The following is a 27,028-nucleotide window of genomic DNA, read 5'->3' as shown; positions in this document are numbered from 1 at the left end:
CTACACTATAAATTCTTTAATCCAAGTTATTTTTCTTACTATTTTCTCTTAATCTTTTTTGCCTTCGTTTTTACTTCTTTTATATATACATATCTATGTAAATATAAGCATTTAAACAGAAACAAACAAAATAAACAAAACTACATTAATACGTTGGCTTTCAATATAAAAGCAAGCTATAATGTTCATATTTTTGTCACAAAATGTAATGTGGATTACATTTTATTCTTTGACGAACTATCTATTGTTACTATTAACAAATAATTCTTTGGTAACCCTTCGGATGTGCTGCACATCACCCTTTAAGTAGCACCAATTGATTGACATAATAAAAACATGAGATATTGATAGATATTATTTCTCAACCCTAAAAGAAAAAAAAATGAGTTTATAGCAATGAGCCATTTCATCCCAAAATGGAATTATTATTCAAAAATTGTTTAATAATAGCTCATTTGTATTCGACCTATCAACATTACGAACACTGATAAGGAGAAACGAAGAAGAAAAATCAACAGCTGACAACAAAATACATATAAAAATTCTAATATGCATACTATTATTGTTATTAATGATGACAAAAACAGAAAAAAGTTATTCAGTCATAAAACAAAAAAATTACTTAATAAAATACAATTATTAAACATATTTAAAATGAGTAAAGAACAAAATAATGAAACAATACAGTACAAAACTACAATTTTTTTCCCTCCTGCACCCCCCACTTAATGATTTAAGGTTTAATCGTACTAAATAGAAATGATTGACGCAAAGCTAAAGAAGGTTTTCTTTGAGAAATTTGTCAAAACAACGAGTTCTTTAACGATGACACATTCCAAATATGGTTAGGTTTTTTATTGCATCTGCTTGAATAAATTATTTCCTTTATTTTGCTAATGATGGTTTCAACCTTAACCCTACGTTAGTGAATATCTTTTTTTTTTGGGGTTGTTAATGAACTTGGATTAAACGTTAACCCAAATACGAAGCTAATTATATTTACTGTTACGCATTTTCCATGGAACAAAAATTATAGTTGAAATATTATATTTTTATTTTCAATAAAAAATCCTGTAAAATACAAATTACTTTTGGTAATAAAAATTTAATCATGAACTTTGATAAGATTGAGTCTGATAGATGGAATAACAACTGATATTACATTTGTTAAAATTCGAATACTTTCAATTTAAAAAAAAGGAAATAAACAAAGCAAAACGACTGAAAAATGAAGAAATTAATCGAATTTTCCCAACCTTACCGAAACATTATAGATCCAAAAAATACATTTTAGCAAGAAAAAAAAGTTGCATTCATTCTGAAAGATGTTTCAACAGTATATTAATGCTGTTTTCAGAATTAAAATCTATTTTAAATTCATTTAAAGGAGTTTTATCATATTTTAAGTGCAGAAAATCCAAGTACACTAAAGAACGGTTCAGAGCTCTGATAAGGTTCGGATCCTTTTCTCCTATCCAATGTGTTTTTGATGCCCTGACTTGTTAAATTTCTTATTTTTTGTTCACCCATTTATATTAAAAGATACACTATACATAGCAAATTTTTGTGTTTGCTAGGTAACACTGTGGACTCAAACAGATTTCTCAAAAGTTATTTGTTGAAAAATTGATCAGTTTAAATATATTGGCCATAATATTTTTAAAAACTTAGATATACCGAATCTCAACATGCACATTGCATCAAATAAAACTATTCATCCCATTCCTTATCATGTTTTTATGCAATAAGTTATATTGATAGGTAATAAGTGATATTTCACTTTATATGGGTATGTTACTCGGAATCAAAAATATGTAATTAGATTTCCATAATTATTTAATAAAAATATATTCTATTTTGTAATACATAACTCATCAATTTACTTTTATACTTTTAAATAATATAACACTGCTAATATGCTCAAAAAAATAATTGAGCTTAGAATATGATAGATAATTAATTGTATGAACTAATATTGTACTAATGTAGCAAATTATTACAATACAGATGACCATTAAATGTTTTTTTTTAATGAATCAAATGAATCATTTATGTTTAACAAAAAAAATAATGAAACTCAATAATAATAATTTTTATTACAGACCTTTATGTGAATAAAATACATACTTTCTAACAAAAAAAAAGTTCCTTATAAGACACATTAAAATAGTTAAAATTAATAAGAATGCAGTTTTTTGTGCGTGTATTATGAATATCTATACAAATACCCTCGAAAGGAATCAATTTTTCTATAAAAATAATATTGCCATTGTCAAAAAAAAAAAAAAAAACCCCGCAGCCATTAATCATTCCAAGTGTGTCTTTTTCTCTTTTTTTCTTCAAATTTATTCTGGTACATACATATATTCATGTAAAAAGTGATTTTTTTCCCCCACAACATATATATAAAAGAAAAACTACTCACATTTAATATTGAGCTCTACTGGATTAGAAAGAGCATTGCCTTCTATGTTTGATGCCATACAATGATAAGTACCTGTCGCATTGCGACTCAACCCTTGCAGTACAAGGCTCTGATTCCCCATAATAATTCCTTCTCGCAAATCTTGGTGAATATCAATTCCCTGAAAAGATTTAAAAAAACAAAAATACTTATAACATATCTAATGTATTTCTAAGCTCAAAAAAGAAAATAAAAGACATTACATTAAACAAATTGAGCGAAAGAAATAAAAATAATCTTATAATTAATTATTTTTGAGCTATTTTTGGAATTGTTTGTTGTGACCATCCCTGGATTTAACCATGATCATAAAAGTATATATTGGGTCATTTTATATATAATTGAAATACAGTTATGATTAGAGATTCAAATAATATTAGATGTTTGTTTGTAAAAAAAAATATATCGAAAATTAACATAGTCACCCTGACAATTTAAAGAATGTTTAGGAGCAGAGCAGCTTAACTGTCAAGACGTTTTATTAGATCAGCTACAAGCATCTATGAAATAAACACAAATCCCACTCCGTGTATAGCCATTGTATATGCAGGAATTACAGTAATGTCAATCCTCAATTCTAGTACAAGTCCATCAAAGACTTACACTTATAATTCCACAACAAATCCTCAGAAATATCTTACACCCTAGTGATTATTTTATACTTATTGTTCACGCATGAAGAATAAAAAATAATAATCGGAGCTTTCGTAAATAATTTTTTTTTTCAGGTAGCAATTACAAAAAAGAGAGCTATCATTAAAAAAAATGTTTTTTTTTTTAAATCTATGTTTATGATCAGAATATATGTTTGACCAAAATAATAACAAATCCATTTTTGGAATAGTAGTTGTTATTTGGTCACCATATCTTTAAAAACAAAGTGACGAACCAAACCATATTGTTAGTTAAAGGAGTTTTACTTGGCTGTGAGAAAATTCCCAAATCCCATCCTGCAAGAAGGTGCTTTGGAGATGCCACAGATGTTGTTAGTTTATTATTTTTTCTCTTGACGTATGGAAACTTTCTTTTACCTTGGTAATTAAAACAAAAGGGGATATTTTTATAAGTTTACAGTTAGTTAAGTCCTCGTTCAGAATATTTGAGATTTTTTTTCCAGTTTTATAAGTCGTAAAAGTTAAACTGTATTTCTATGTTAAGCTAAAATTGTCGTCTTTTTATTTATCTAAATAAATTATTTGAACATTTTATTACCTAAAAAGTTGACTCAATAATTTCATAGTTGATATGATTGAAAAAAATATTTTCGTCAATAATTGCAATACTAATCTTTTTTCAAATATAGTATTACAACTATTTCATTTGATCTAAAATATTGGCTTTGAAGTTCATTTACATAATGTATATTCTGATAAAAGACGCTGAATAATTTTTATCCTTGTAAAAGTAAATATACCTTTTTTATTTGTAAGTTGTGATTTTTATTTTGATATAACTGTGAAACTTGCAATTTTGATTGGATCATGAAATGGATACTGGTTCATTAATTTGTTAAATGTAAATCTAAAATTACTCCATTCACTTATCGATCATTAACTTAAACATTGAATTATCCTTTCATAAGAAATGCAAATTCATTTATTTAAACGCTCCATTTAATTTTTTTATTTGAACCCTGCATTGAAAAGTTGCAACAAGTATACAACATATAAAATATAGCTCATTCATAATTTCTTAAAATTAAAGTAAAATTATTGCCAATATTTGATATCGTGAAATTTTTCAGAAAAAAACCAATTTTAATTCATTTATATTTAAAAAAATATGTATGTATTTATACAATTTATAAATATGAGTCCGATTAATATCCGTACTAGTATACTCTTATCTAGAATGTCAATGAAAAATCAATACCTGCATATTAACTGCAAAAACGTGTTACTTGTCGGTAGATGACATTTAAAAAATAATATTGAGATCATTTTCTTTTGACGAATACACATTTGTATATTTTTATTTATCATATATCCATGCTCTTGACGGATAATTTTGAATCTTTTCCTTTTTGTATGAATACATAACAAATGTTTAAGAGTGATGACTGAGCCATAGAATTTTATTTTGTTTTCTTTTTTTTTCGTAATTGAGACACAGATCCTTCTTTTTATCTATAGTTTACAATTTTCCGGCTCATTTTTACTCTGATATATTAGTTTGTATTTTTTGATGAAAATGAACTTAGGTATTTGGGGAAAAGAAACATGCCGTCTAGATTCCTGGTATCTAGAGTTCCATGCCTGAGCAAACAAAGTAATTCATTGTTTTTTTTTATATGTCTTGAAAATTTGTTATATTTTTTTTTATTCCTGCACTATTATTGATCATAAGGGTGTCATTAACCATTCTGAAATTAATTATCTGAAGGGTTGATAAATTTTATGAAAATGACTTCAAAATATTTATTGTAACATAATTACACAACTTTTCATTACTATTGATTATTTTTGTGGCACCTGTGCTCATCACTCATCTGTAACTTACTTTGATTAGTGTAATATTCTTTATTTTTGAAGTCCTTTTTTATAATTGACCCTATATGGCTACAAATTAATCGCGGATATTAGCATTAACGGTTCTACCAAATACCTTAGTTCAATTAACTATATCTGACCTTGCTAAAAAATCCCAAAACCTATCCTTACAACATACATATAGCTTTGAACCAAATAATTTTAAGGTCAAGATTTGTGATTATGTTAATCATTCAGTTCACTCTGAAAAGTATGCTAACCTACTATCTTTGCATCTGGAAAATGAGTTTTCAAACCCTTAAATGAGTTACTGGTGAATTGTAAATTGAATAAAAATTAGAATGACTAAGTTAAGTCAATTTTTTTTGTAGTTTATGCATTTTTAACAACTTTGTAGAATGAGTTTGTTATTTTAGAATAAATAATAAAATCTAATACAAATGATGACAATGTAGATTATTTTTTGTTTTGCTTCGGTTATAATTCAATCTGCACGGATTAAAGCGGAAATAATATAATTTGATTCCTATGGATTATCTTTTTGTTGTTGCTTTATTAGTATATAACAATATTTCGTAGCACAAAATATTACAATGATAAAAATTTAATTGTCATTGAGGTTATATGCAAAGGGATATCCATATGAAATTTAAAAAAAAAATTATTTTTTCATAATCTTTTTGAAAATATAATTATGTACTGTGACACTTTATTTGATTGTCTTGGAATATTTATAGAATTGTATTAAGAATCAATTAATTTTTATGTTATCTCTTAAAAATAGATGGAAAATGCTCAAAATTAACTTATATTTGCCAATTATCTTATTCCCTCCAACTTGTGGATTTTTTTTATTGAGTTGGAGGGATATAAACAGCTTAAGAAAAACAGTCAATATTGTGAAAAAATAAATAATTCTTAAAAAAGTTAGATTTATTGTTGAAAAATGTAATACTTATTTTAGACCTCTCCAAATGTTACTTTTTTTTCATGAAACATATACAAACCTATAATTTTAGAAATGTTGCAAAATTCGAAATGATTTTTTTTTCATTGCAGCTACCCAGAGCTTGGTACTATAGCATATAAAATTGTATCAATTGCAAACTAATAAAATTCATTGAATATGGAAATATACCAAAAAATACTTGTTAAATTTTTTATTATTTTTAATGGACAAACATACACATTTTTTATGGTTAAAAAGGATACCATATAATCTCGAAATGTTGCTTTTAATACACATGCAAATACTGAGAAAAGCTTTTGCGAATAAAGAGAAGGTAGAATGTCATATTAAGTGTCCGATGTAACAGAATAAGTTGGATAAATTTCAAGTAATAAAGACTCAGAGAATAATCAAGGCTCTGGTACTTGTGAATGTTCATAAACAATGATACATCACCAGGATGTTCATAAAAACATAAAAATTATACGCTAATAATTTCAGTTTTTAACAATGAATAGATTTATAGAACTTAAGATCCGCTTTCTCTCATTGACAACCAGACTACAACTATGGTGTCTACAGTATTGAAGACAAGAGGTGCAGAATCTGATGACTACTGATGATATCAAGGTAGCTCCCGAGTAGAGATATAAACATAAATAAGCATATAAGAGGAGCATTTAGTTGGATCTCAATAAGTGTACTTTTTTTTTTGCAAAGGGATGACGGAAACACATTTCCAATTAATGTTCTTGTCACTTATTTTGAAGTAGGGAATTTTTTCCAAACATTATTTTTCTCGATGCTAAAGAATGTTTCTGGGTAACAAAGTTTTTTCAAAAGAAAAATGTTTTACAAGGCCAGTAAAAAGTTAAGAAGTGAACTTCTTAAATCCTTATTTTGTGGACGTGTTATATTGAAGGTCTTATGTGACATCATCTTGTGGGTATTGTCAGGGGATTTATGGATTGACTAAAAGCATATCATCGAATACGGGTAAAAATAGACAAAAGAAGTATAATGTTTCTTTTCATTAAACTCATTACTCTTCCTTGAGAGCTATAATTTATAAATCTGTGACTTACCTACAACTCTTAAATCATTACAATTAGGTATATGATATTTCATATTGAATTGCTTCCATTTTTAGATCCTTTCCCCTTTTGCATTCAACTATGAACATTTTTTCTATATAATATGTCTATTAGACTGTACCGAAATCACTAAAGTTGCGAATTTGGTATCGCCGGATACTTTTTATATTGTTTCTTTGAACAAGAAAATACCACCAAACGTCCAAAAAATTGGTCCTTCATGAACGGGATTGGATTTGAAAATATGTAAAATGTCTAAAAAAAGGAAATGGTGATATTATTTCTTAAAACTTATCGATTTGAATCCAGTTACAGAATTTCTATTTTGCTAAGTATTGTACATGAAACATATATTCTGCAATAATATTTAAAAATCTTTCTCTAACTTGCCTCATAATATGAGTATTTTAGTTTCTAACATGCTGTCAATTCATAAATATTCTCTTTTGGTACCGCGTATAACGCGTATATATTTTGATATTTCTCTGCCTTTTTATTATTCCAATTACTATTACTTGTACATTTATGCCAAATAAGACGCTTTATTTTACTAATTTATGACTTCGTACTACGAAAACTGACAATTAAACTCTTAAAAATACTAACTTCCAAACTTTTTTCATTAGATACACCCTAATTTATATATATATATATTTTATTATTTATACAATACGCATAGAATGTGGTCATAAAGTTAAAAAGGTCAATGTTTAATGATGATTAACACGAACATAAGATATTCTGCACATAACTATTATAAATTCACAAATTCAATGTGTGTAAAAATGTCAATCAAAGAAAATAGGCAATATTAATGGTATAAGAGTCGTATTATATATTTAATCTCTTGATCATTTGTAACTTTATCCAATCTTAATGGTTATACTTTACATTTTTACTTTGTACATTAGGCTAATTACTTTTTGATTTTTTTTTCAAACTGATTTTCTGTAATACCAATGAATAAATTTGATCTAAAGAGCCGTAATCATCTTTATTTAACATTTAATAAATATCATGCTTCTTTTTTTTTACCCACTGAAAGGAATGTAACATATGGGACGAAAAGTACAAGCCTTAACCAAGAGAACACGTTTTTTTCCGTTCAGAATTGGGTTTTTCAAAAATTATTATATTTTATTTTTTTATTCACTTTATAGAACAGAGTTCCTATTACACTTATCAAGCCTTTACTTAGCATCAATGGTCTTTATTCAATTGTTTTGAAATAACAAAAGCAGCGTCACACTTAGCACAATAACTCACACACGAAATAACAAATTTTCATGAAATTTTCGCAGCTGTCTTTTTAAAGTTGGTACTAAAAGAAAATGAGGAGAATTTAAAAAATTGTGCCATCTATGTGTGAATCCTAGAACTTCTTAGTCGATGTATTAATTCATTTGGAGCTCCAAATAAGAGAAACCTGCCATAAAATAGTTATTTCACAGTTTCGTAAACCTGGGAATGGAAAGGGTAGAGACAAATGAAAATCAAGTTCTAAGAGGAGAAGAGGTTATGTCATTATGGTTAAACCTAGATCTTAATTTGTTTTTTTTTCAATATATTTTTAGTTTTTTTTCTAAGTAATTGTAATTGAATATAACTCATTTCATTACAATACATTTTTTGTAAATTTTTTTTAGAAGAACTAACTTGTTTAATACAATATAGGGAGTTGGTAGTTATTGACAGGCAAATCTCATTAATTATATTTGTTGAGATGCATTAGGCCAAGACACTTACTAAAAAATATAATATTGTTACTATTACATAAACGTAATATTATAGCCTGTTGATATTAATATTTTGGGGGCCACAAAAACAAATTTATTTTTTAATTTGTTAATTTTTTAAAAACTTATTTTAGTTGGTTAGATTAATTTGTAATTTCTCGTGAGTGTGTTGTCCATTAAGCTACGTCGTTCCATTTTGGTAGTTTTTAAATAAAAATGGTGCGAATACTAGAAATACCTAAACCCCCCTTTGCCCTTGGTTCCTACACACAGGTAAAGTACAAATCTAAATTTTTAATATATTTAAAATATTATATTCCCGACAATATTTTTCTATAGGTTGGCTGTAACCCAAAAGTTGGTAATGGATCTCTCATAAGTATGTAGGTTGTAGAGAGTTAATCAAAATAGTAAATAAAATACCATCATACTAGTATATTCATGTGCTAAATATTTCAAACTGTTAAATTAATTCAAGATTTGTAAGGAAGCCTGTAGTAAAAAAGGTAGGTCATTGCTGAGATTTATTTTAGTGGATTACTACATATCTATATTTATGTATATAACAATATTTGGATTTTTGAGTGGTACAAAGATTTTATTTTGTATTTATACAATTTTTATTTTTGTATTTAAATAAATATAGTTTATTTTATATATAAAAAATATATTTATAAGCTAATACATAAGTTTGTAATTATTTAATGCGAAACATTTTTCCTATAATTTATTGAAAAATCATAATCAAATCCAAAAATGCCACTTAAATATGTAATTGAAAAAAGGCATTCTCTCATAGTTCATCCCTGTATTAATTTGAATAAGTTCTTGTTTTATTTTTGAAACTTTAATTTAAAAAAATTATATTAAATTTATAAACTAACAGTCTCTGGATGCATTATACATATTAAAGAGTGTTATGAGTATCGAGGCTGTAATGTGAATTAAATTACCATCCATAAAACATATTCATAAATAAATAAATACATATTATATTTATGTAGAAAAAACGAACAAAATTGCTAAAAATTTGAATATAAATAGTTATATTAAAATAATAAAATCATAATTATTTAATTTATCAGCAAAGAACCATTTTTATAATGAATGAATTGACAAATCGGTTACTAAATATGCTTAAAAATGGAACAATGTAGCTCAATGGACAATGTGCTAGGGATTTTTTTTTCTCCGTAACTTAATTTGTGTAGGTTCAATTCTAGCTTGTTTCTAAAGAAGAAATATACATTATGTTTATGGACTTCAAAGACAATTCCTAGGTCAAATGGAGTAATTGTAATATTATAATTTTATACTTAATCAGACCAACTAAAGGAAACTTTGATTATTTTAAATTGATTAAGATATGAAACAAATAACAAACATTTTTCCAAATTTTCAGGGTTATAACATTTTTTCATATGCTTTTTATTAGCATACCGGCTGCTCATATTTTCTACCACTTTTCTATAATTAATTTTTAGATTTTTTTTGTTTTTCAGAATAAGAAGAGGATGTCTATAAAAATTGAAACAACAGTCATATAATCCATATAACTCGTTTATGGCATTGTGCATACATATGAATTTATACAGTCTATGCAAAATATCTTTTTTATTTTTGTAAAATCATTGCAAAAAATGTTTGGTTATACATTCATTATATGAATGCCCTCTTCATATGTAAAGCATGTACGATGATACTTTGTTTTAAAAAAAGTATAAAATATGCTTTGAAAGACGAGATCAGTTGTTGCTTTGAACAAAATTACAAAACTATAATTGTTTAAAAAGATTATTCAGTGTGCAGAAATTGTTTAACAACGAACTTTGAGCGGCTGCAACAGCTGTGTATGTACAGGTAGAACGTTGTTTGTAATTTTGGCAGCTAACCAGAAGTTTTTCACGTCAGCAAAATAATGTATTCCAGAAACTATGTATATTTTCCACAATCGTAGAAAAAGCATATTGTCTTTTTTTGCGATCCGCGCCGGACAAGATAATGCTGTGATTGCAAATCTTTAACTCTAGACAGGTCTTTGTTTGGAGAGCCTGGAGGGGATTATGACTCTGCTCCATGGTACACAGCAAGGAAAACAATGACCTAGTCGTCAGATTTTTTTAAAATTTGATGAGTCCAGTGGTTGGCCTACATGTTCATAGGATCTCAACACCATGTACTTCTTTGTGTGGGAACAGTTAAGTGACACAACAACAGATCTTCTTGCTACATAAAGCTGATGTTCAGTATCCGGGAGGAGTTTTGAAATCTTCCAAAGGGAACTTTAATCTAGACCTGCTCCATTTCGGAGATCGAGTCGAAGCCGTTATTTATGACAAAGGCGATTATATTGAATAATATTTAAAAAAAATTTATTCAGCATTCATTTGGTATTAGTTTTCATTAAAATCAGAAGATTATTGATGAGTATAGGAGAACATCAATTTTAAAAGAAATGGTGTTTGTTATTTAATAGAAGTTACATCCTGTATATATAATAAATCAATATCTAAGAAAGATAATAAGAAGCGTTACGAAACCTCCTATATTCAAACTACTTCATCGCGTTAAGGACGAATACATAAAATGATCTTGCATTTTTTGTTATAACAGTTAGTGAGATAACCTTTAGTAATCAAATTAATTACTTCTAAGCAATAAGAATGGGTTGGATGTGTTTTATTTCCACAGAACATCCATATATTTGTGGTAGTACCGAGCATTGCTCAGATAAATTAGGTGTAGATGAACGGACAAAAAACGAACCATTTTTTTTTTTTTAATTATATAGATTTGTAAGCTTTAGCTACAAATGCTCGTTGTTTCATTGATATTTCTTAGAACAACTGGTGACACAGTTATAAGATATTAAGTGGTCACTCAAAAATTACTACACAGTTTTTCCTAGAGTTTATGTTTTTCAGTAGTTCTAGTATTAAGTGGTGTAAATGAAGTTAAATAATTTATCGAAGATAATATCTATTCTTACAATTGATATTCTAACAAACATAATCAGTAACAAAATCAATATTCCCTGTAAATATGTTTTTTGTATTGAAAAAATATTATCGAAATGATAAATATATTGTCAAAATTTAGCACAAAGATGAATATTTTGCTCCTACAATTTCTACTAATAAACATATTTGATTAATTGAATATTTTAAGTTGCAAACTTGTGTAATATTTATAGTGAGATAATTAAGTTTTTTTTTTTTTCAATATTTGTAATAAATTATATGGAAAGCAAATTCAATTACATTACATTTTTAAGCCTCATATGATTAGAATAGCAAGTTCTATATATTTTCTATGTATTTTTTCAATATCAAATTATTTGATTTTCAATTTTTTTTAAATAGATTTATTTAGATCATCTTGAGGTCCCAACATTTTTGATGAAAATAAAAGTCGTTGCAGTTTTATATAAATGGTTATAGTTGTATGAAATATGATCTATAACGATTTTTTTGTAGTTGCAATTTGAAGTGTTTTTTTCATGATTATTTGATTCTTAAAGAGAGATAATTTTAATAAGTTCTTGAAAAACAGGGAGTAACAATGAAGATTTTATCAGGAGTTATTAGTGTAAATCCTTGTCATACATAAAGTAGAATTAAGGATCAACATGAAAGTATCTCCAGAGTAACATCAAATGGACTCTTATTATACAGAGTGAACACCCAGAACTTACAGTAGCATGACTTTATTACGAAAAACGTGATTTTTACGGAATCAAGAATAAACAACTCAAAACCCATTTCTAAATGTCTAAAAATACTATATTAAGCAATATGCTTTATTTAATATGTTCTCCTTCACAAGAAATTATTGCCTTGTCTCACTGGCGAAGAGATTGGCAGCTCTTGACGACGAAGGTGAGGTCCATGGCGTACCATACATACATAATGTCAGCTAACTGAAAGCCCAAATTTGGATGAGAGGCGCAACAGAGTTTACTCACAAAGACTCCCCAAAGTGCAACTTCTAGAGGTCGGAGGCAGGCCAGATGTCAGCCATGTTGTTGCTGCAGAAGTTTGGTTCTTCTTTGCTAATGGGATTGTAATGGACTTATTGATGCTGTAGGCAGTCTGAATGGAGATGCCAACGGTGTCTGCAGCCTCCTTGGCAGTCACGAAGGAGATCGCTCACGCGTTGTTGTTGTTTTTTTGTTCCCCAGATATTTTTACACTTAGAGACATCAGATAAAAAAATAATAAGTTCCAGCTCTCGTTTGGTTGCGTATTGAATCCTCGGCATAAAAAACGTCGGATTTACACCTTGCTCTGGTGCCGTGGTGTCTAAAATTTGACGTTAGAATTGCTAAATCATTGGATGAGAAGCTAATTTTGAGGAAGTATAGTAAAGCTCTGAACCTTCTTTGTATATGGGATAAAATAATTATGGGCTCCTTGAAGATTATTAATTTTTTTAAAAGTTTACAAATCAGTTTCAGATATCTGTTGGGCTTATAAAATTAATTATAACAAGTAAAGACTGTGATCTAATATTAAATAACGTTTTTCACTCCCCTGCGTTGTTTGTTGTTTAGGTTTTTTATTTCTTAACTATAAGTTCATAAGAGATTTTTAATCCAATCGTGCAAAGGTACTTTTTCAGTTTTGTAACCTGACTCACCGATCTCGTCGTTTGGTGAAATGTATAATAATTATGTTTTTAAATGTTAAAGTAAAAAAATATAAATAGCTTTTTTTTCCTTAACCGAGAAATAATTGAATTCCTCCTTAACTACCTATCTTCTTTGTTAAGACATGCGAATACTTTAGGAACAATCATCAATATGTGCAAAACACACTATTAGAAAATCTCAGGTTGAGAAGTGGGGATTTTTTTAATATTTTGTCTCAGTATGTGGTGTTTCAACTATCATTTTATATTTAGTTATCTTAACCACTATATTTTTTATTTGGGGTGTTTTAAATTTTATAGCTTTAAAATTAAAGAGGTAGAAAGATAAAAATTAGTTATTAGCTAAAATGTTTATTTATCTTTATTCTAAGCACAAATTTTATTTTATTCATTTTACTATTGTGTTCATTTTTTTTCTTTTGATTGTGTGTGAATAAATAAAGATTTAATTCAAAAGGGGGGAAAATAAAGGGTACAAAATTGTAATTAAATGCTACTTGAAGTTTTGGGTCCTTATTCTGTTTAAAAAGTGGGATTTGTTTTTATTTCTTTCCTCTCATTGCTACTGCTTATATAAATGTTATGACAAATAAACTGTTTTTATCTCAAACAATCTTCAAATTGTTGGGATTACCACATTAATGATTGGTTTTTTGCGTTTTACATAACACCAGATCATTTTTTATACCCCTCTATAAAATTTTATAAATTTTACCAAATATTCAGATATTTTTTCTAAATAAATTTGAGATATTTTACTATGATTCATATTTGCAAAGTGTGAGTATATACCCACAAACAATGAAGGAAGCAAAAAAGATAGAACTCCAAGTACAAAAAATGAAACACATAAAAATATAATTTTAGGACTAAAAATTTAATTAAAATAACCTCATTCTCATATTTATTTACCCTGGCTAAAAAAATTATGATTTTAAATACAAAAAAGTTTTTATCTTTTAAATATGGCTATGACTATAGGTTTATAAAAATATTATAATTTAATTATTATATAAAAAATTAAATTTTATGTTAGGATTTTGTTCATTTTTTTTACTAGAATGAAATTGAAGAGACTGTTTTATTTTTAATAGGTATGTAACAAATAAAATATTAATCATACTCATTTTCAAAGGTTTTCTTTTCTTCAATAAAACTAAAACCTTTGCTCCCTTCTAACTCTGATGATGCTAATTATTCATCTTTTTTTATAAAATGTCTTCAATTTACTCTTTCATAGTCCAGACTACATTTTGATGCATAAAAAATTTCCGTTTTATTCACATTATTGTAAATTGTAAATTTTTTATTGTCGCAAAAAGGCTTGATTTTTGCATACTTTCGGACATCTGCAGTTAACTACAAGTCAGGCCCAGTAAACTTTTGACTTTTATCTGTGTTCCAGAGTAATCTCTGCAATTGTAGATCTAGTGTAAAAAAATTATAAAAGAAAACAATCAATACATAGTGTGGTGCTATTTTCCGAACAGGTTTGAGCAGAAGATTTTATGGTTTGGCTTAGAAAAAGTGAAATTTACTCAACGAAATTTAAAATCCATATACATTGTAAATACCTAGTTACTACCTTTGATTAACCTATAAATAAATTATTTGTAACATACCTAATATATCGATGGTTGAGGACCAAATTTTCGTAACTCAAAAAGTACGTATATTTTTGTTATTGCCTATATATTGTCCTAGAAGTCATAGTATTTAATGTTAATACTACAAAGCAGAGAAATTTAGACTCTTTAAGTATTTTTTTATTGTTCAAGTTGGAAAACACCATTATTAATAATGAAAAAATGGAGTTTAGAATCTTAATTCTGTTTAGTAAAGATTGAGTTACTACATTTTGGCTGTCACCCCGCGATATATTTCTAAATATTGAAGTAATCTGTTATTATTATTTGTAATTTGAGCCCACCATGTACATATTTCATATACATATAAAAATTTTTGAATAAATAAAGAGAAAAGACAGAAACTTACATTAAACTTCCAAGTCAACTTATGAAATCGTGGTTTGGACTGAATTGTGCATTCAAAATAAACATCTTCCCGTTCCTTTATATTTTCCGAAGAGAGTGTTGATCCTAAGCGGAGATGAACACGGGGTATATCTGAAATATAATGTTTATAAATTATTGGTAAAATGCAATAGTGTAAAATAATAAAAATATCAGTATAAATCATTGCTCAATATCTTAGATTTTTTTACAATAAATATATGGCATCAGTAGATATTTTTGACAATTTTATTGCTAAAATGTACATATATGTGTGTGAGGGAGATATGTATAACATATCCAATATCTTTTTCTCGTTTTTGTTCCGTTTATTGCCATTAGCTTACAATAGTATATGCTTATCTTGTATTATATTTATTTACTCAACCAGATGTACCAAAAAATTATATTGAATAAATACTTTTTTCTAATACAGTTGCAACAATATATTATATTCTGTATAGAAATACAAATAAATTAGGTCATATACTGCTGCTATTAAAATCATAGGAATATGGTACCTACACATAAAAATCCTCAAAATATACAGAGGGGGTAGCCAAAACATTCAGTATCATGAGTAAATTACGCAAAACTGGATTTTTATGGAATCATGATAAAACAACTAAAAACCAATATGTTTTATATTTAGATATTTGTTTTTTTCTTTGTCTCCTCCTTAACATGCAATCACAGTATCGACACACTGGTAAAAAGATCGACAGTTCTTGACGATGAATGAGGTACCACACTGTCATGATGACAGCTCGTCTCAAATTCAAATTTGGATGAGAGGTGCAACAGACCTTATTCTACAAGACAACTAGACTTCATAGTCCAGCTGCTTGATATCATGGCTGGAGGAGTGCTACATGGATGCAGGTCAGAAGTCAGCCATATTGTTGTAGCAAAATTTGTTGTTCTTCTCAGCTGTATGTGAGCTTTCAATCCTATTCCCATCCTTAATGGACTTTTTGATGCTGTAAACAGTCCGGATAGAGATACCAATGGTTTCTGAACCTTCTAGACACTAATAGCGGATCAGGTAATGTGGACAAGCGTGGTCTTTTTTTTTTTTTTTTTTTTTGTTACTTCAAAATTTATACACTTCAGGCATGGTATAAAACCAAAATATATTTATTTTGGTTTTAGCTTTTGTTTGGTTGTGTAATAAAACTCCGCAATTAAAAATAACGGGAATAAAATCATAATTAAATTATTCGGCAAGTTTTAGGTCCTCCCTAGGTATACATTTGCATCATATGTAACTTTGTGTATTGACTATTGTATAATAAGAGAGAGAGCTTTTTGTAACTTTTTAAAACATGTAACAGAAAGGAATAATAGTTTTTTCCCCTTGATTAAAATTGCTAATAAAAGTATATTAAACTAACTTTTTTTTGCAAAACTTTAAAAAAAAAAGTTTTGCCAAAGTTTTGCGCAGGGTTGTATATCATATTAATAGGAGATCACCTTTGCCCCTACACGGCCAAAAACATACATGTATAATGTACATATCTATCAAGTTACATAGAATTGACATAGCAGGGGACATTAATTTTATAAATACATATACATTTACAAATTAATGGTTACAGAATAGTCAATTCATAGTTATCAATTTTTATGAAACTTTTCATTCGGGAAATGAAGAATATTTTGATAAATTTTCTTATTTTATGGATAAAATACCTATAAATTTTGCTTTTATAAGGCTTTTTTTCAAGTATATGTAAATATGTAAGAGTCTCAGTTCATTTGAAGACTTTTTTTGATCCTTTTATCGTTGACACATTTTCAAGCATTTTCCAACATATAAACTATAAGAAAGGAGTATAATAAGTCTAAAGAATAATAAATCAAGTTAGTATATTTATATGAAACATAATGTACCCTAAAACCAGGATAGTTTTTCTATGCTTTTTTATTTTAAAAATGTATAAAATATACACAACTTAAAATATTTTACATTAAGGTTACAGGTTGTATTTAAAAAAAACAAAGACACTTAGAAGCTACTGCTATTAACCTGTTTCTTATTAATTTTTTTATTTCAAAATAATTACATTTGATATTAGGGACTAATAAGTTTCATGTAATGCATGTTCTGAAATGAGCTTTAAGCTGCAACTTAATATTTTTAATTAATCTCATTTACAATATTTTTTTTTTGTTAACGTCTGCAAATAAATGGTTCATATATAGAAAATTACTGGAATTCTGGAAGTGGGAGGCAAATTTTATAGCTGCAATTTTTTATAAGTCCCATGATTAAAACAATCGTTTCAAATAGTACTACTTAATAGTTCAGAATCCACTTTTAAACCTGAGTATGTTCTTAATAAATCTTAAACTTTCTACAGAACAAGTGTAGACCAAAGATATAATGCATGGCATGTATTGGAGGTAAAATATAAATACAAATGTGTTAAAATAGTTTATACTTACACGTACCTTCTCATAAAAAAATCTATGGATATCGTCTTAAATTATTTGAAAATGTTCAAAAAATCTGTTTAAAAACTTATTTAATTTTTTTCTCTTGTATGAAGACAACAATCATATTAAAAAAAAATCGAAAACATTTGGCAGCTTATACTCATCAATTTCAGTCAGTCGGAATGAAAAGGGCAATCAACACTCTTTCTATAGTATTGTCTGCATTATTTAGTTCTTTACATTGTTTCCCTTTCCGTTCAAGGCAGAGTAAAAAATGTCCAAAATAATGAAATACATTTATGATAAACATCAATGTGTGTATGTATTTCTATGTATACATTTTTCTGGAAAAGAAATATCGTTGAATTAATTGATTAATTAGTATTTTACATTCGAAAAGTAACAAATTCCTAATATTGAAGATATAATAAAACTTCAATCATGGCATTATTGTCATCACAATTACATATACATATATACACGATTTATAAATTAATTATGTATAATTCTATATCATTTTTTTTTGTTAATAGGACTAAAATTCAAGTATACAATAAATAACATGAACACAACATATATATGTATATTTAGAGTTGTTGAAAATATGATTTACTGGTTGACTAATAAAAAAAATGACAAGATACTCATAACACTTTTGGGAATATTTGGGAGAAAAGTAGCTTTGCTGTCATGAGGTTTAATTGGATTAAATACAATTTAGAGAGGGGTTGTTAATTCATGAAAATTAACAAATTAAATTTTAGTACAACATTTCAGATGCAAAATTATCTTTTAAGGACTATGGGAAAAAAATAAGAAAAAAATATGGCCATTTTCAAATGGCTATAGAAATCAAGACTGAAACTTTACAAACATAATTTTTTCTTAAAAATACAACAAAAAATTGAATTAACAGGTCACCTTATAAATTTCACTCCCTAGTACACAAGCGAAAATAAAAATTTAGAAGAAATCGACCTTTTTGTGGCCTTTTACCTTTTTTGTGACCTTTTATATTACCTTAAACCTGTATTTGATAAATTAAAATGTTATATAACTATTGCTTGAGCATAAAAATGCTTTAATGATTGCAACATTCGTGATTTTCTTTTTATTTCTTTGAAAATAGATTTTTTGTGTAATAATTTGGGGGTAGCGGTTTGGCTGGATTTTTTTAGAGTGCTTCAAAGATTTTGTTTTATTTGAAAGTTGAGTTAAAATTGAATTTGATTTTAACACCTTCCTCCCTCCCCCAAAACAATCACCTATGTAAAGAACAGAATCAACACAAATCCTATTTTTAACAATGACATAGGTAAAAGATGAATCGACGTCGATCTTCATTTATACACTTATTCCAACAAAAACTTACGCTTTTGCCACCCAAAAAAACAAAACATCAGTGTTACTATCCGTCATAAGCAAAAACACTTGGGTTTACACTTTCTACTTTGAGGTTCGTTCCTCTAGAGTGAAGGAATAATGAAAAATAAATTGTTACCATATCACTTATGGTAAACTTATTTTTCACTTATTTTATAAAAGTCTATTTATATTTGTATATTTGGCATAGATGGCCATTTAATTATTTTATTATTCAAAAAACAAAAAATCAGCTTATAGCTATTCTTTTTTTAATGTAAAAGACTAAAGATCAAATTAGAACTATTTACAAACACGTTCATACAATAATGTTAATTAAATAGGATGCCCTATTATTTAATTTATCTCATTTGAACGTAAATCCTATAAAAATATATAAAAGAGAGGCTTTCATAAGATTTTCCTTCACTCCTTTGGGTAATCCTATTCTAAAGAGGCAGTAAAAGATTTCTATTTATTCTTTACCCTTTCGTATTTTTCATCTCCAAGGAACTACTTGATTGTAAAAATATTCTTCTAAATATATATGTACATGTATATTAGACTGTCCCGTTTTTTTGGGTAATATTTCTCCCCCCCCCCCAATACATTGTCTTGTTGGCACAATCAAAACCCACTTTGGCTAACTTTGAGCCCTTCCAGGCTATTTAAAGTGTCTTAAAGGTAATTTTAATTAGAAAAAATAGTAGTTTTGATCGAAGTTATTCTTTTTACAACCTCTTGTATGCTCCCAAAAAAGATGCTATAACTCATAAACTGTAATTTTTATATTTTTTTATATTTGGTCTTTTAGTAAAAAATATTGAACACTTTGTTAAACACTTCGTTAGTAAACTGGAATTTTCGGTACCCCAAATTTTATAAAACTGATTTAAACAACATTTTTGCATCATAACTTTGTAAGATACTATTGCTCTTAAAATGTCTAGTCATGATAAATACAACTTTTTTTTTGTTGCAATAAATCATTACTCCATTTGACGATAGATAATTTATGTTTGGTGAATTCAAATAATTTATTCGCTGTTAGATCGTTTTGTTTTGGTAATATTGTAGAGACCCAAAACCAATGTTATTAAACTTAGAAAAAAAAATATTTTTATCTCCACGTCTAGAAATCATATTTATGTATACACTGATAATGTTAATTGGCATTTACATGTAAATAATAGATTATTAAAAAAGTATAATTAAGAGTCTATGTGGACTGTGTATCATGTATCTGATCACTAAATAAGTGTCTAAGCATACTCACTAACGGATTATTAATAATTAAAGAGTAATATGACAAAACTTAACCCCAGTTGAAGTGATGGTTGTTAAACAAAAACTGATATGAATAATTGACAAAAAACACACAACCTGCCAATGAATCAGTGCTCACAAAATTGTTACATATGTTAGTTTATTTTTGAAAAAAGTTCAAGTAAAGTACTCTTCTTTAAAAAAAAAAGGAAAGTGGGTTACAATAGTGGACGAAGTTTCCTCTTGATTTTCCTATTTAGTCCTTATCTTTAATAAAACAGGGAAACTGGCAATCATTGAGTACATCTAAGATCATTTTTATAACGCAGTTAGTGAACTAAGTAAAAAGAAACCCCAATATAATGCCTATTTAGTTACATAATAAACACAATTAGAATAATTACGCTACTTAAGTTTTGTAGTGTGTTTTTAACTATTCCATCCATTTTGAAATAGTAAATATCTATTAAAATTTTAAAAATACTAGTGTAAATATAAAAAATCGAGAAAAAATATATCCAAGAAAACAAATGGAAGGTATTTTAAACTAATTAATTAAATTCACGTAATCTTAATTTAAAAGAGGCTAAATATACAAAAAAAATACTAATCAAGGCAAAGTGATTAAAGACTTTCATATTTACAAATTTTGTGTTTCAAGAGCATACTGAAAATAATTGGCAATAAAACGTATATTTAAAGGCATAAGATGCATTGTAATCAATCTCAGGGTGTAAAAAATCCCTTTTAACTAACGGACGGTTAATTAAAAACAAGGTGTATTATACGTTTACGAATAAACTAAATTAGTAAAAAAATATAATAAGTACAGTTTTTGACTCGTAGCATCATATTTGGGACAGTAGAAGATGCTTAAAAAAGGATTGGACTCAAATATCCCAAAAAATTTATTTGAGATGGCCTGTACCTTACTTCAAAAGTTTAAAAGGCCTCAAACATTGACAAAGTAAAGTTTTGACTGTCTCTAGCAGAAACAATCTTACTGCAGAGGAAAAAAAAATTTAATCCGAAAATGGAACGCTCTAATTTATGTTTACTATATTGTTAATGATTCAGAAGTAATGTAAATTACTTACAAAAAACCATATCACAATCCATTACTTTTACAGGAAACTTTCTATATGTTCTCTATAAAAACAATACAAATACAAAGGATTATTTAAATAGAATGCAAATGTAATTTAACTCAGTAGTTATTATGCACAAAGTTCCTTATCTTAGTTGCAATAATTCTTTACATATATTAAACAAAGTAAAGTAATCATGGATATAATTATTATTAACAATGTATTGAACATAAATACACGAACTGATCGTAATAGTGGTTTAAGCAATACAATAGACTATAAAAGGATTCAAAACTATCATCATTTATTTTAACAAAAAATGAAGTTAAAAAATTTGCAGAGCCTCTGCAGTATATGTAAGAATTACAGCCACAGCAAGGAAAAAATCAAGTATTAAAAAAAAAAAAAAAAGAAGATTTATATAATTGATTTATCAGACACTTACAAATATGTATGTATATTTCATTTAAAAGGTTTTATATAATTATGCATACATATAGTTGTGCACTAATGGATAAATAATTTTTAATTCTCTCATTTCTTTATCATTATTTTGTAAATTATTATCCATATTTTTGTACATGTACAAAAGATATAACAAATTTATTATAAACCAGCGGGAGTAACGAGCATTACTTGGATTTATTTGGTATTGACATCAAACTAACATACAGAAAAAATAAAGAAATTACTCCTTAAGCTGGATTGTTAGGGAATGCTTTATTCAATGTAAAGAGTTACCTAGCTAAGAATATAACTGTAGGAGAACCCGTGGTTGCAGAGAAAATTCGTGCTATTTTAATTTCGGTGGTGCGAAGATATGGAACATTCGAGTTGAAAATCCCTAGGGTGATCGAAAGTGCTTGCAACTGGGCCTCTGATATTATTAGATATCCTACATTAAACACATCAAGACAGATTCGGACTTTGAAGAAGATACTCAAACTTTTTAGAAAGAGCAAAAAAAGAAGGTAGTTGTTGGTTTAAAAGCAAATTTGCTATTAATATTATGTTTGTATTTAAATGATTTTTGGTGTTAATTTATTTTAAATATGTATGAATATTTTATATTTGTAGGTCTTAATCTGCTTAAGAAATTTTAAATTCTAATGATTAATTATTTTTTTGTAAATGCATCTCCACCAGAAAATTTTAGATAATTCTAATTTTTATAAATTACACTATCAAACAAAAGCACACTTTTTTTATGCACAAGAACAGCGTATGCTTAACTTAGTACAATTTGATCCCTTGATTCCAAATATGGTCTTATTTTTTCTCTCATAGCCTCGTGGCTTTCAGAAAAAGGCTATACATTTATGTTATTTTTGGTTATTTTTTAGGTTCAAAGCAGTTTTAAGCTCTCGTTGTTGGAGATGGGGATAAATTATATAAATATATTTTAAAGCCAAATCTTAAAAATATTGTAAAACCATTTTTAAAATGTCTATATCATACTTTTAACTCGAGTTATCTTTGTTTCAATTGGAAAATAGGTGCCTTTTTTTCAAAGGCTCATAGCTTCAAGACGAATAGATACAAAAAGTTTAAAAGTATTGCATTTCATAACTGAAAGTATGAACTTTAATTTAAAAAAAGAGCTTCTTCAAAAACAGTCTATATCCTTGTCAATTTAAGACAAGACCACGACAATATTTCAAGGATAAAACACATTTTTGAATTGGTCACATAATATAAGTCAATAAGTTTCGTATTTGTGTTATTTGTTGTCTAAATAAAGGTTTAAAAAAAAAAAATTATAAATTCACCTTTTTTACATACGCCAACGATGTTAAACGGAGGTTATTTTTTTGCCTCTTTTTTCTTTGTTTGTTTGTTAGTCACCTGATTATGCAAAAAGTAACAGTTCATTTTTGAACAAACATGGCACGAAGATGGTCACAGTAAAAGCCTGTTAAATTTTTAGAGGTCAATGTCAAAGAAAAGAAACGACTAAGAATTGCATAATCAACCATAACTTTGGAATAAATTGAGATACATATCTGAGTTTAATTTTAGTTGGAGTATTTGGGCTCAACGAGAGCTCATTCTAGTATTTTCATTTTTTTAACTATAACACACCGAGCTTTAGCTGCACATGTTCGTTGTTGCATTGTTATTTTTAACCTACTGGAACTATATTCTACACTAGTATGAGCATTGTATCATATTTTACTCCATTGTATTTTAAATGTCTATATTTGTATATTTTTATAATCAAAACATGACCCTAGTATTTTATGACCATTATTTATTTTCTCTGAACATTTTTAAAACTTATAATTTTTTTTTATAAGATCTAAAAAATTTGCGAATTATCCTTTGATAGCCATGGTTACAGTTTTTACACAATAAAAAACACTTTTGACACAATTAAATAAGACTTCATGACAGCATATTTTTTTTTAAAAATTTAAATGTGTTTTTATTTGTTTTTTTTTGTTAAGAAATCTTTTACTAATATATCATGGTGGAGGTGTCTTCTAGATCCAAGCACTTTGTTTTTTTTTCTTAATTATGGTAAGTATTTAGTAGGAAGAAACATTATTTATGTTTTTACAAGTAAGTAGTGTATTTGTAAATAAAGATATAAATAAATATACTCGTATATTATTACTGTTATTGTTTTTATATATAAGATTTTAAGAGATTATCTAAGAAAATATATCAAATATTAAAAAAATCCGACTTTTATTCACATATATAAGTTTTGTGTCATTTTGACACATTGGCCATTAAACATTAAATATTTCTATGAATATATAATTTATTTGAACTTTTGTTTTTGCTAACACTGCTCATGGTGATAAAGAAAATACCTTACTAATATACTTTTTAAATATGAATTACTTTCAATATATACTATTCCTGGCTATATTAAAAAAAAGCCAGTTCATAAATGGCGCGGCTGACATTTTTGAAGTAGTGTAATGACATTTCTTACTTTTAAAAATATTCTAAAAATATCAATTACGTCTTTATTAGAAAAATAACGAAAAGATCTACGTGGAAATTTCCTGGTTGGACAGCAATTCAATGTTTCTTCAGTATTTTTTAAAAATACTTTTGTTTATGTCAATAATTATTTTGTAAGTAATTGCAAGAGAATATATGTACAAATTTTTAGACTTAAGATTCATATTTTATTAAAAGAGGATCATTTAAATAGGAAGTATTCAAATTTAGGAAAAATTTCAAGGTTCTAATATTAAGATTACTCTAAAAATGAGTTTTCGGAAGTCAAACATACAGACCAACAAACTTTGCTTTATTAATATAGATATGTACTCCTCTTTTCTTTCCTTTTTAAATATCACACGTTGAGCTTTACCTGCATACGCTCGTTGCTACATTTTATTTCTTAAATCAAGTAGTAATATACTAAAAAACGGGTTCTTGGTAGACAAGCCCACCAACCAACATTGTTTTACTGTTATAAAGATTTGTTCTCCTTTAAAAAAAATATGAGACAAACTGAGCTTTAGCTGCACACACTGGCTGTTACATTTTTGTGTCTTAAATTAAGTAGTCAAGGATTTCTAAAATATTAAGCACACATTCAAAATGAGTCATTTACGGCATTTAATATAGATAAACTATACAAAATGGTTTAGTGTACAATATGTAAATTAAATATTATAAAAATATCAGAAAGAAATGAGGAAAGCAATTAATATTCTTTGGTGTTTCAGAAGAATGTGATAGATAATCCCTCGAATATATCTGCATAAAGGTAAAAAAATTATCAAAGGAAAGGATGTAATAAGCATATTGGTTTTTGAAGTATACTTATACCGACATATACGCATTCAATATGCTCAAATTACAAGTTAAAACAATATTTATTTCTTTTTTCACTATATAAAACTTATATCCATGAATGTATACTATCTATTACATTGATATAAATTTGTCGGTATTTGCATATGTAAACAACAAATAAGTAATGTGCTACTCAACTATCAAATGAAATATAAAAGACAAAGGTTGGGTCAAAGTAAAAAGACTCTTTTGATGTTTTATTAGATAGCTCTTGTTATATCATCTTGAAATATTATTATTATTTTGTATACACTTTTTATTTTGTATAAGAGGGTTGAAATATATATTTGATATTACATTGAGCGTTAACTTGGAGTAGACATTCCATTATATACGACTTTGTTTTCCTCTACATCTACATAGATAAATGAAGACCGGTAAATTGGTAGTAGTACCAACTATTATTATTCATGTGTTATATGTGTGGTGAAAGCAAATTAACATAGAGTACTGTTTTGAAGTATATAACAATGTGTTATATCTAATATAAACCATGATAGATTACCATTCCCTTACTTGGTATGTGAGTAATTATGTATATGAAAGAATAAGTGCGCTCTATGTAACAAAAAGCTTTTATAAAGTACATATTATTGTATATTTAAATCTAATGTAAGTATAATTCAACAAAAAATGTTATTCTCAACGCTAGCAAGTATTTAGTTAGAATAGCCCCAAGCTTTTGAAAGGTTGTTTATTGATTGCTACATGCTAGCATTAAAATAATAAGCAAAAAACTACCGAATAAAGTGATCAGATGTTGGGTCAAAAACTTCCAACGTCCCTTCACAACCTCAACTGACAAAAGTAAAAGTAACTAGAATGGGAACTCTGTAGAGTGTATACCCTCTCTCTAAAATTAAATTAAGTTGTCTACCCCAATTTGTTGCAAAGTTCTACATGTACTGTTACCTTAATCTCTCAAAATTTAATTAGCTTTTACACTAATTATATATAATATTTGTACCAAGTTATAACAAAATAGAACTGTAACTTTTGCCTTAATCCTAGTGACTAACAAACCGAGACAACTATATAACCTCGGTTAAACTTCGATACTAGAGGTACAATATACTATTCACATTTTCAGCAGCCTGGCTTGTGTTTTCGCCTTGTTCGAAGAAAAAATGTAAATTATGGCGTATTTTTTCATTGCTGGTGTCCTTCACTGACGCTAGCTTCAAACAATACTGAGTTAAACAATCACAAAACATTAAATAAGTTTTATTTGTACGAAATATTATCTTTCTAATTACATCTGGTGCAAACCGTTTACACTTATACAACGCAAGATATACACAACTAAAGAAAAATTATTAGAAAATAATTATTTTTTTACTACTCCAATTACATTTCTTATTGTCAACTTGTAATAAAATTAATCATTTGGATGTTATTATACAGGAATAAACATGATTTTATCTATGCATATTATTTACAGTATACATAAAATTGAAGTACTTGACATTTATAAATTTATATAAAAATCAAAATTCTATGTAATAACCTTCTTGAGTTCATGATACATAGAATCATCTAAAGGAGATCATAATGGAGTGAATCAATAAAGTTTAATGAAAACAGTTAAAAAAACAAATAATATAGCTTCGTTTATTTCCAAAAGATATAAGGTTATGCTAACCATTGAAGGCAGAAC

The 27,028-nt window shown here is 27.1% G+C and overlaps 1 protein-coding gene across 2 annotated transcripts in view; it reads right to left on the bottom strand.

Moving 5' to 3' along the window:
* Positions 1-27,028, bottom strand: part of LOC121121708 (neural cell adhesion molecule 2) — a 262,790-nt gene that overhangs the window by 62,947 nt on the left and 172,815 nt on the right. For both annotated transcript variants that reach the window (XM_040716676.2, XM_071889853.1), the window contains 2 exons: positions 15,378-15,508; positions 2,426-2,585 (listed from right to left, as the gene is read on the bottom strand). In XM_040716676.2, coding sequence (XP_040572610.1) covers positions 2,426-2,585; positions 15,378-15,508 — 291 coding nt within the window. The remainder of the gene's footprint in view (positions 1-2,425; positions 2,586-15,377; positions 15,509-27,028) is intronic.

The sequence above is a fragment of the Lepeophtheirus salmonis genome, chromosome 7 (assembly GCF_016086655.4).
Source record: "Lepeophtheirus salmonis chromosome 7, UVic_Lsal_1.4, whole genome shotgun sequence".
Lineage (NCBI taxonomy): Eukaryota > Metazoa > Arthropoda > Copepoda > Siphonostomatoida > Caligidae > Lepeophtheirus > Lepeophtheirus salmonis.
The sequence above is the reverse complement of the archived record's forward strand: the minus strand, read 5'-3'. Positions and strand labels throughout refer to the sequence as shown.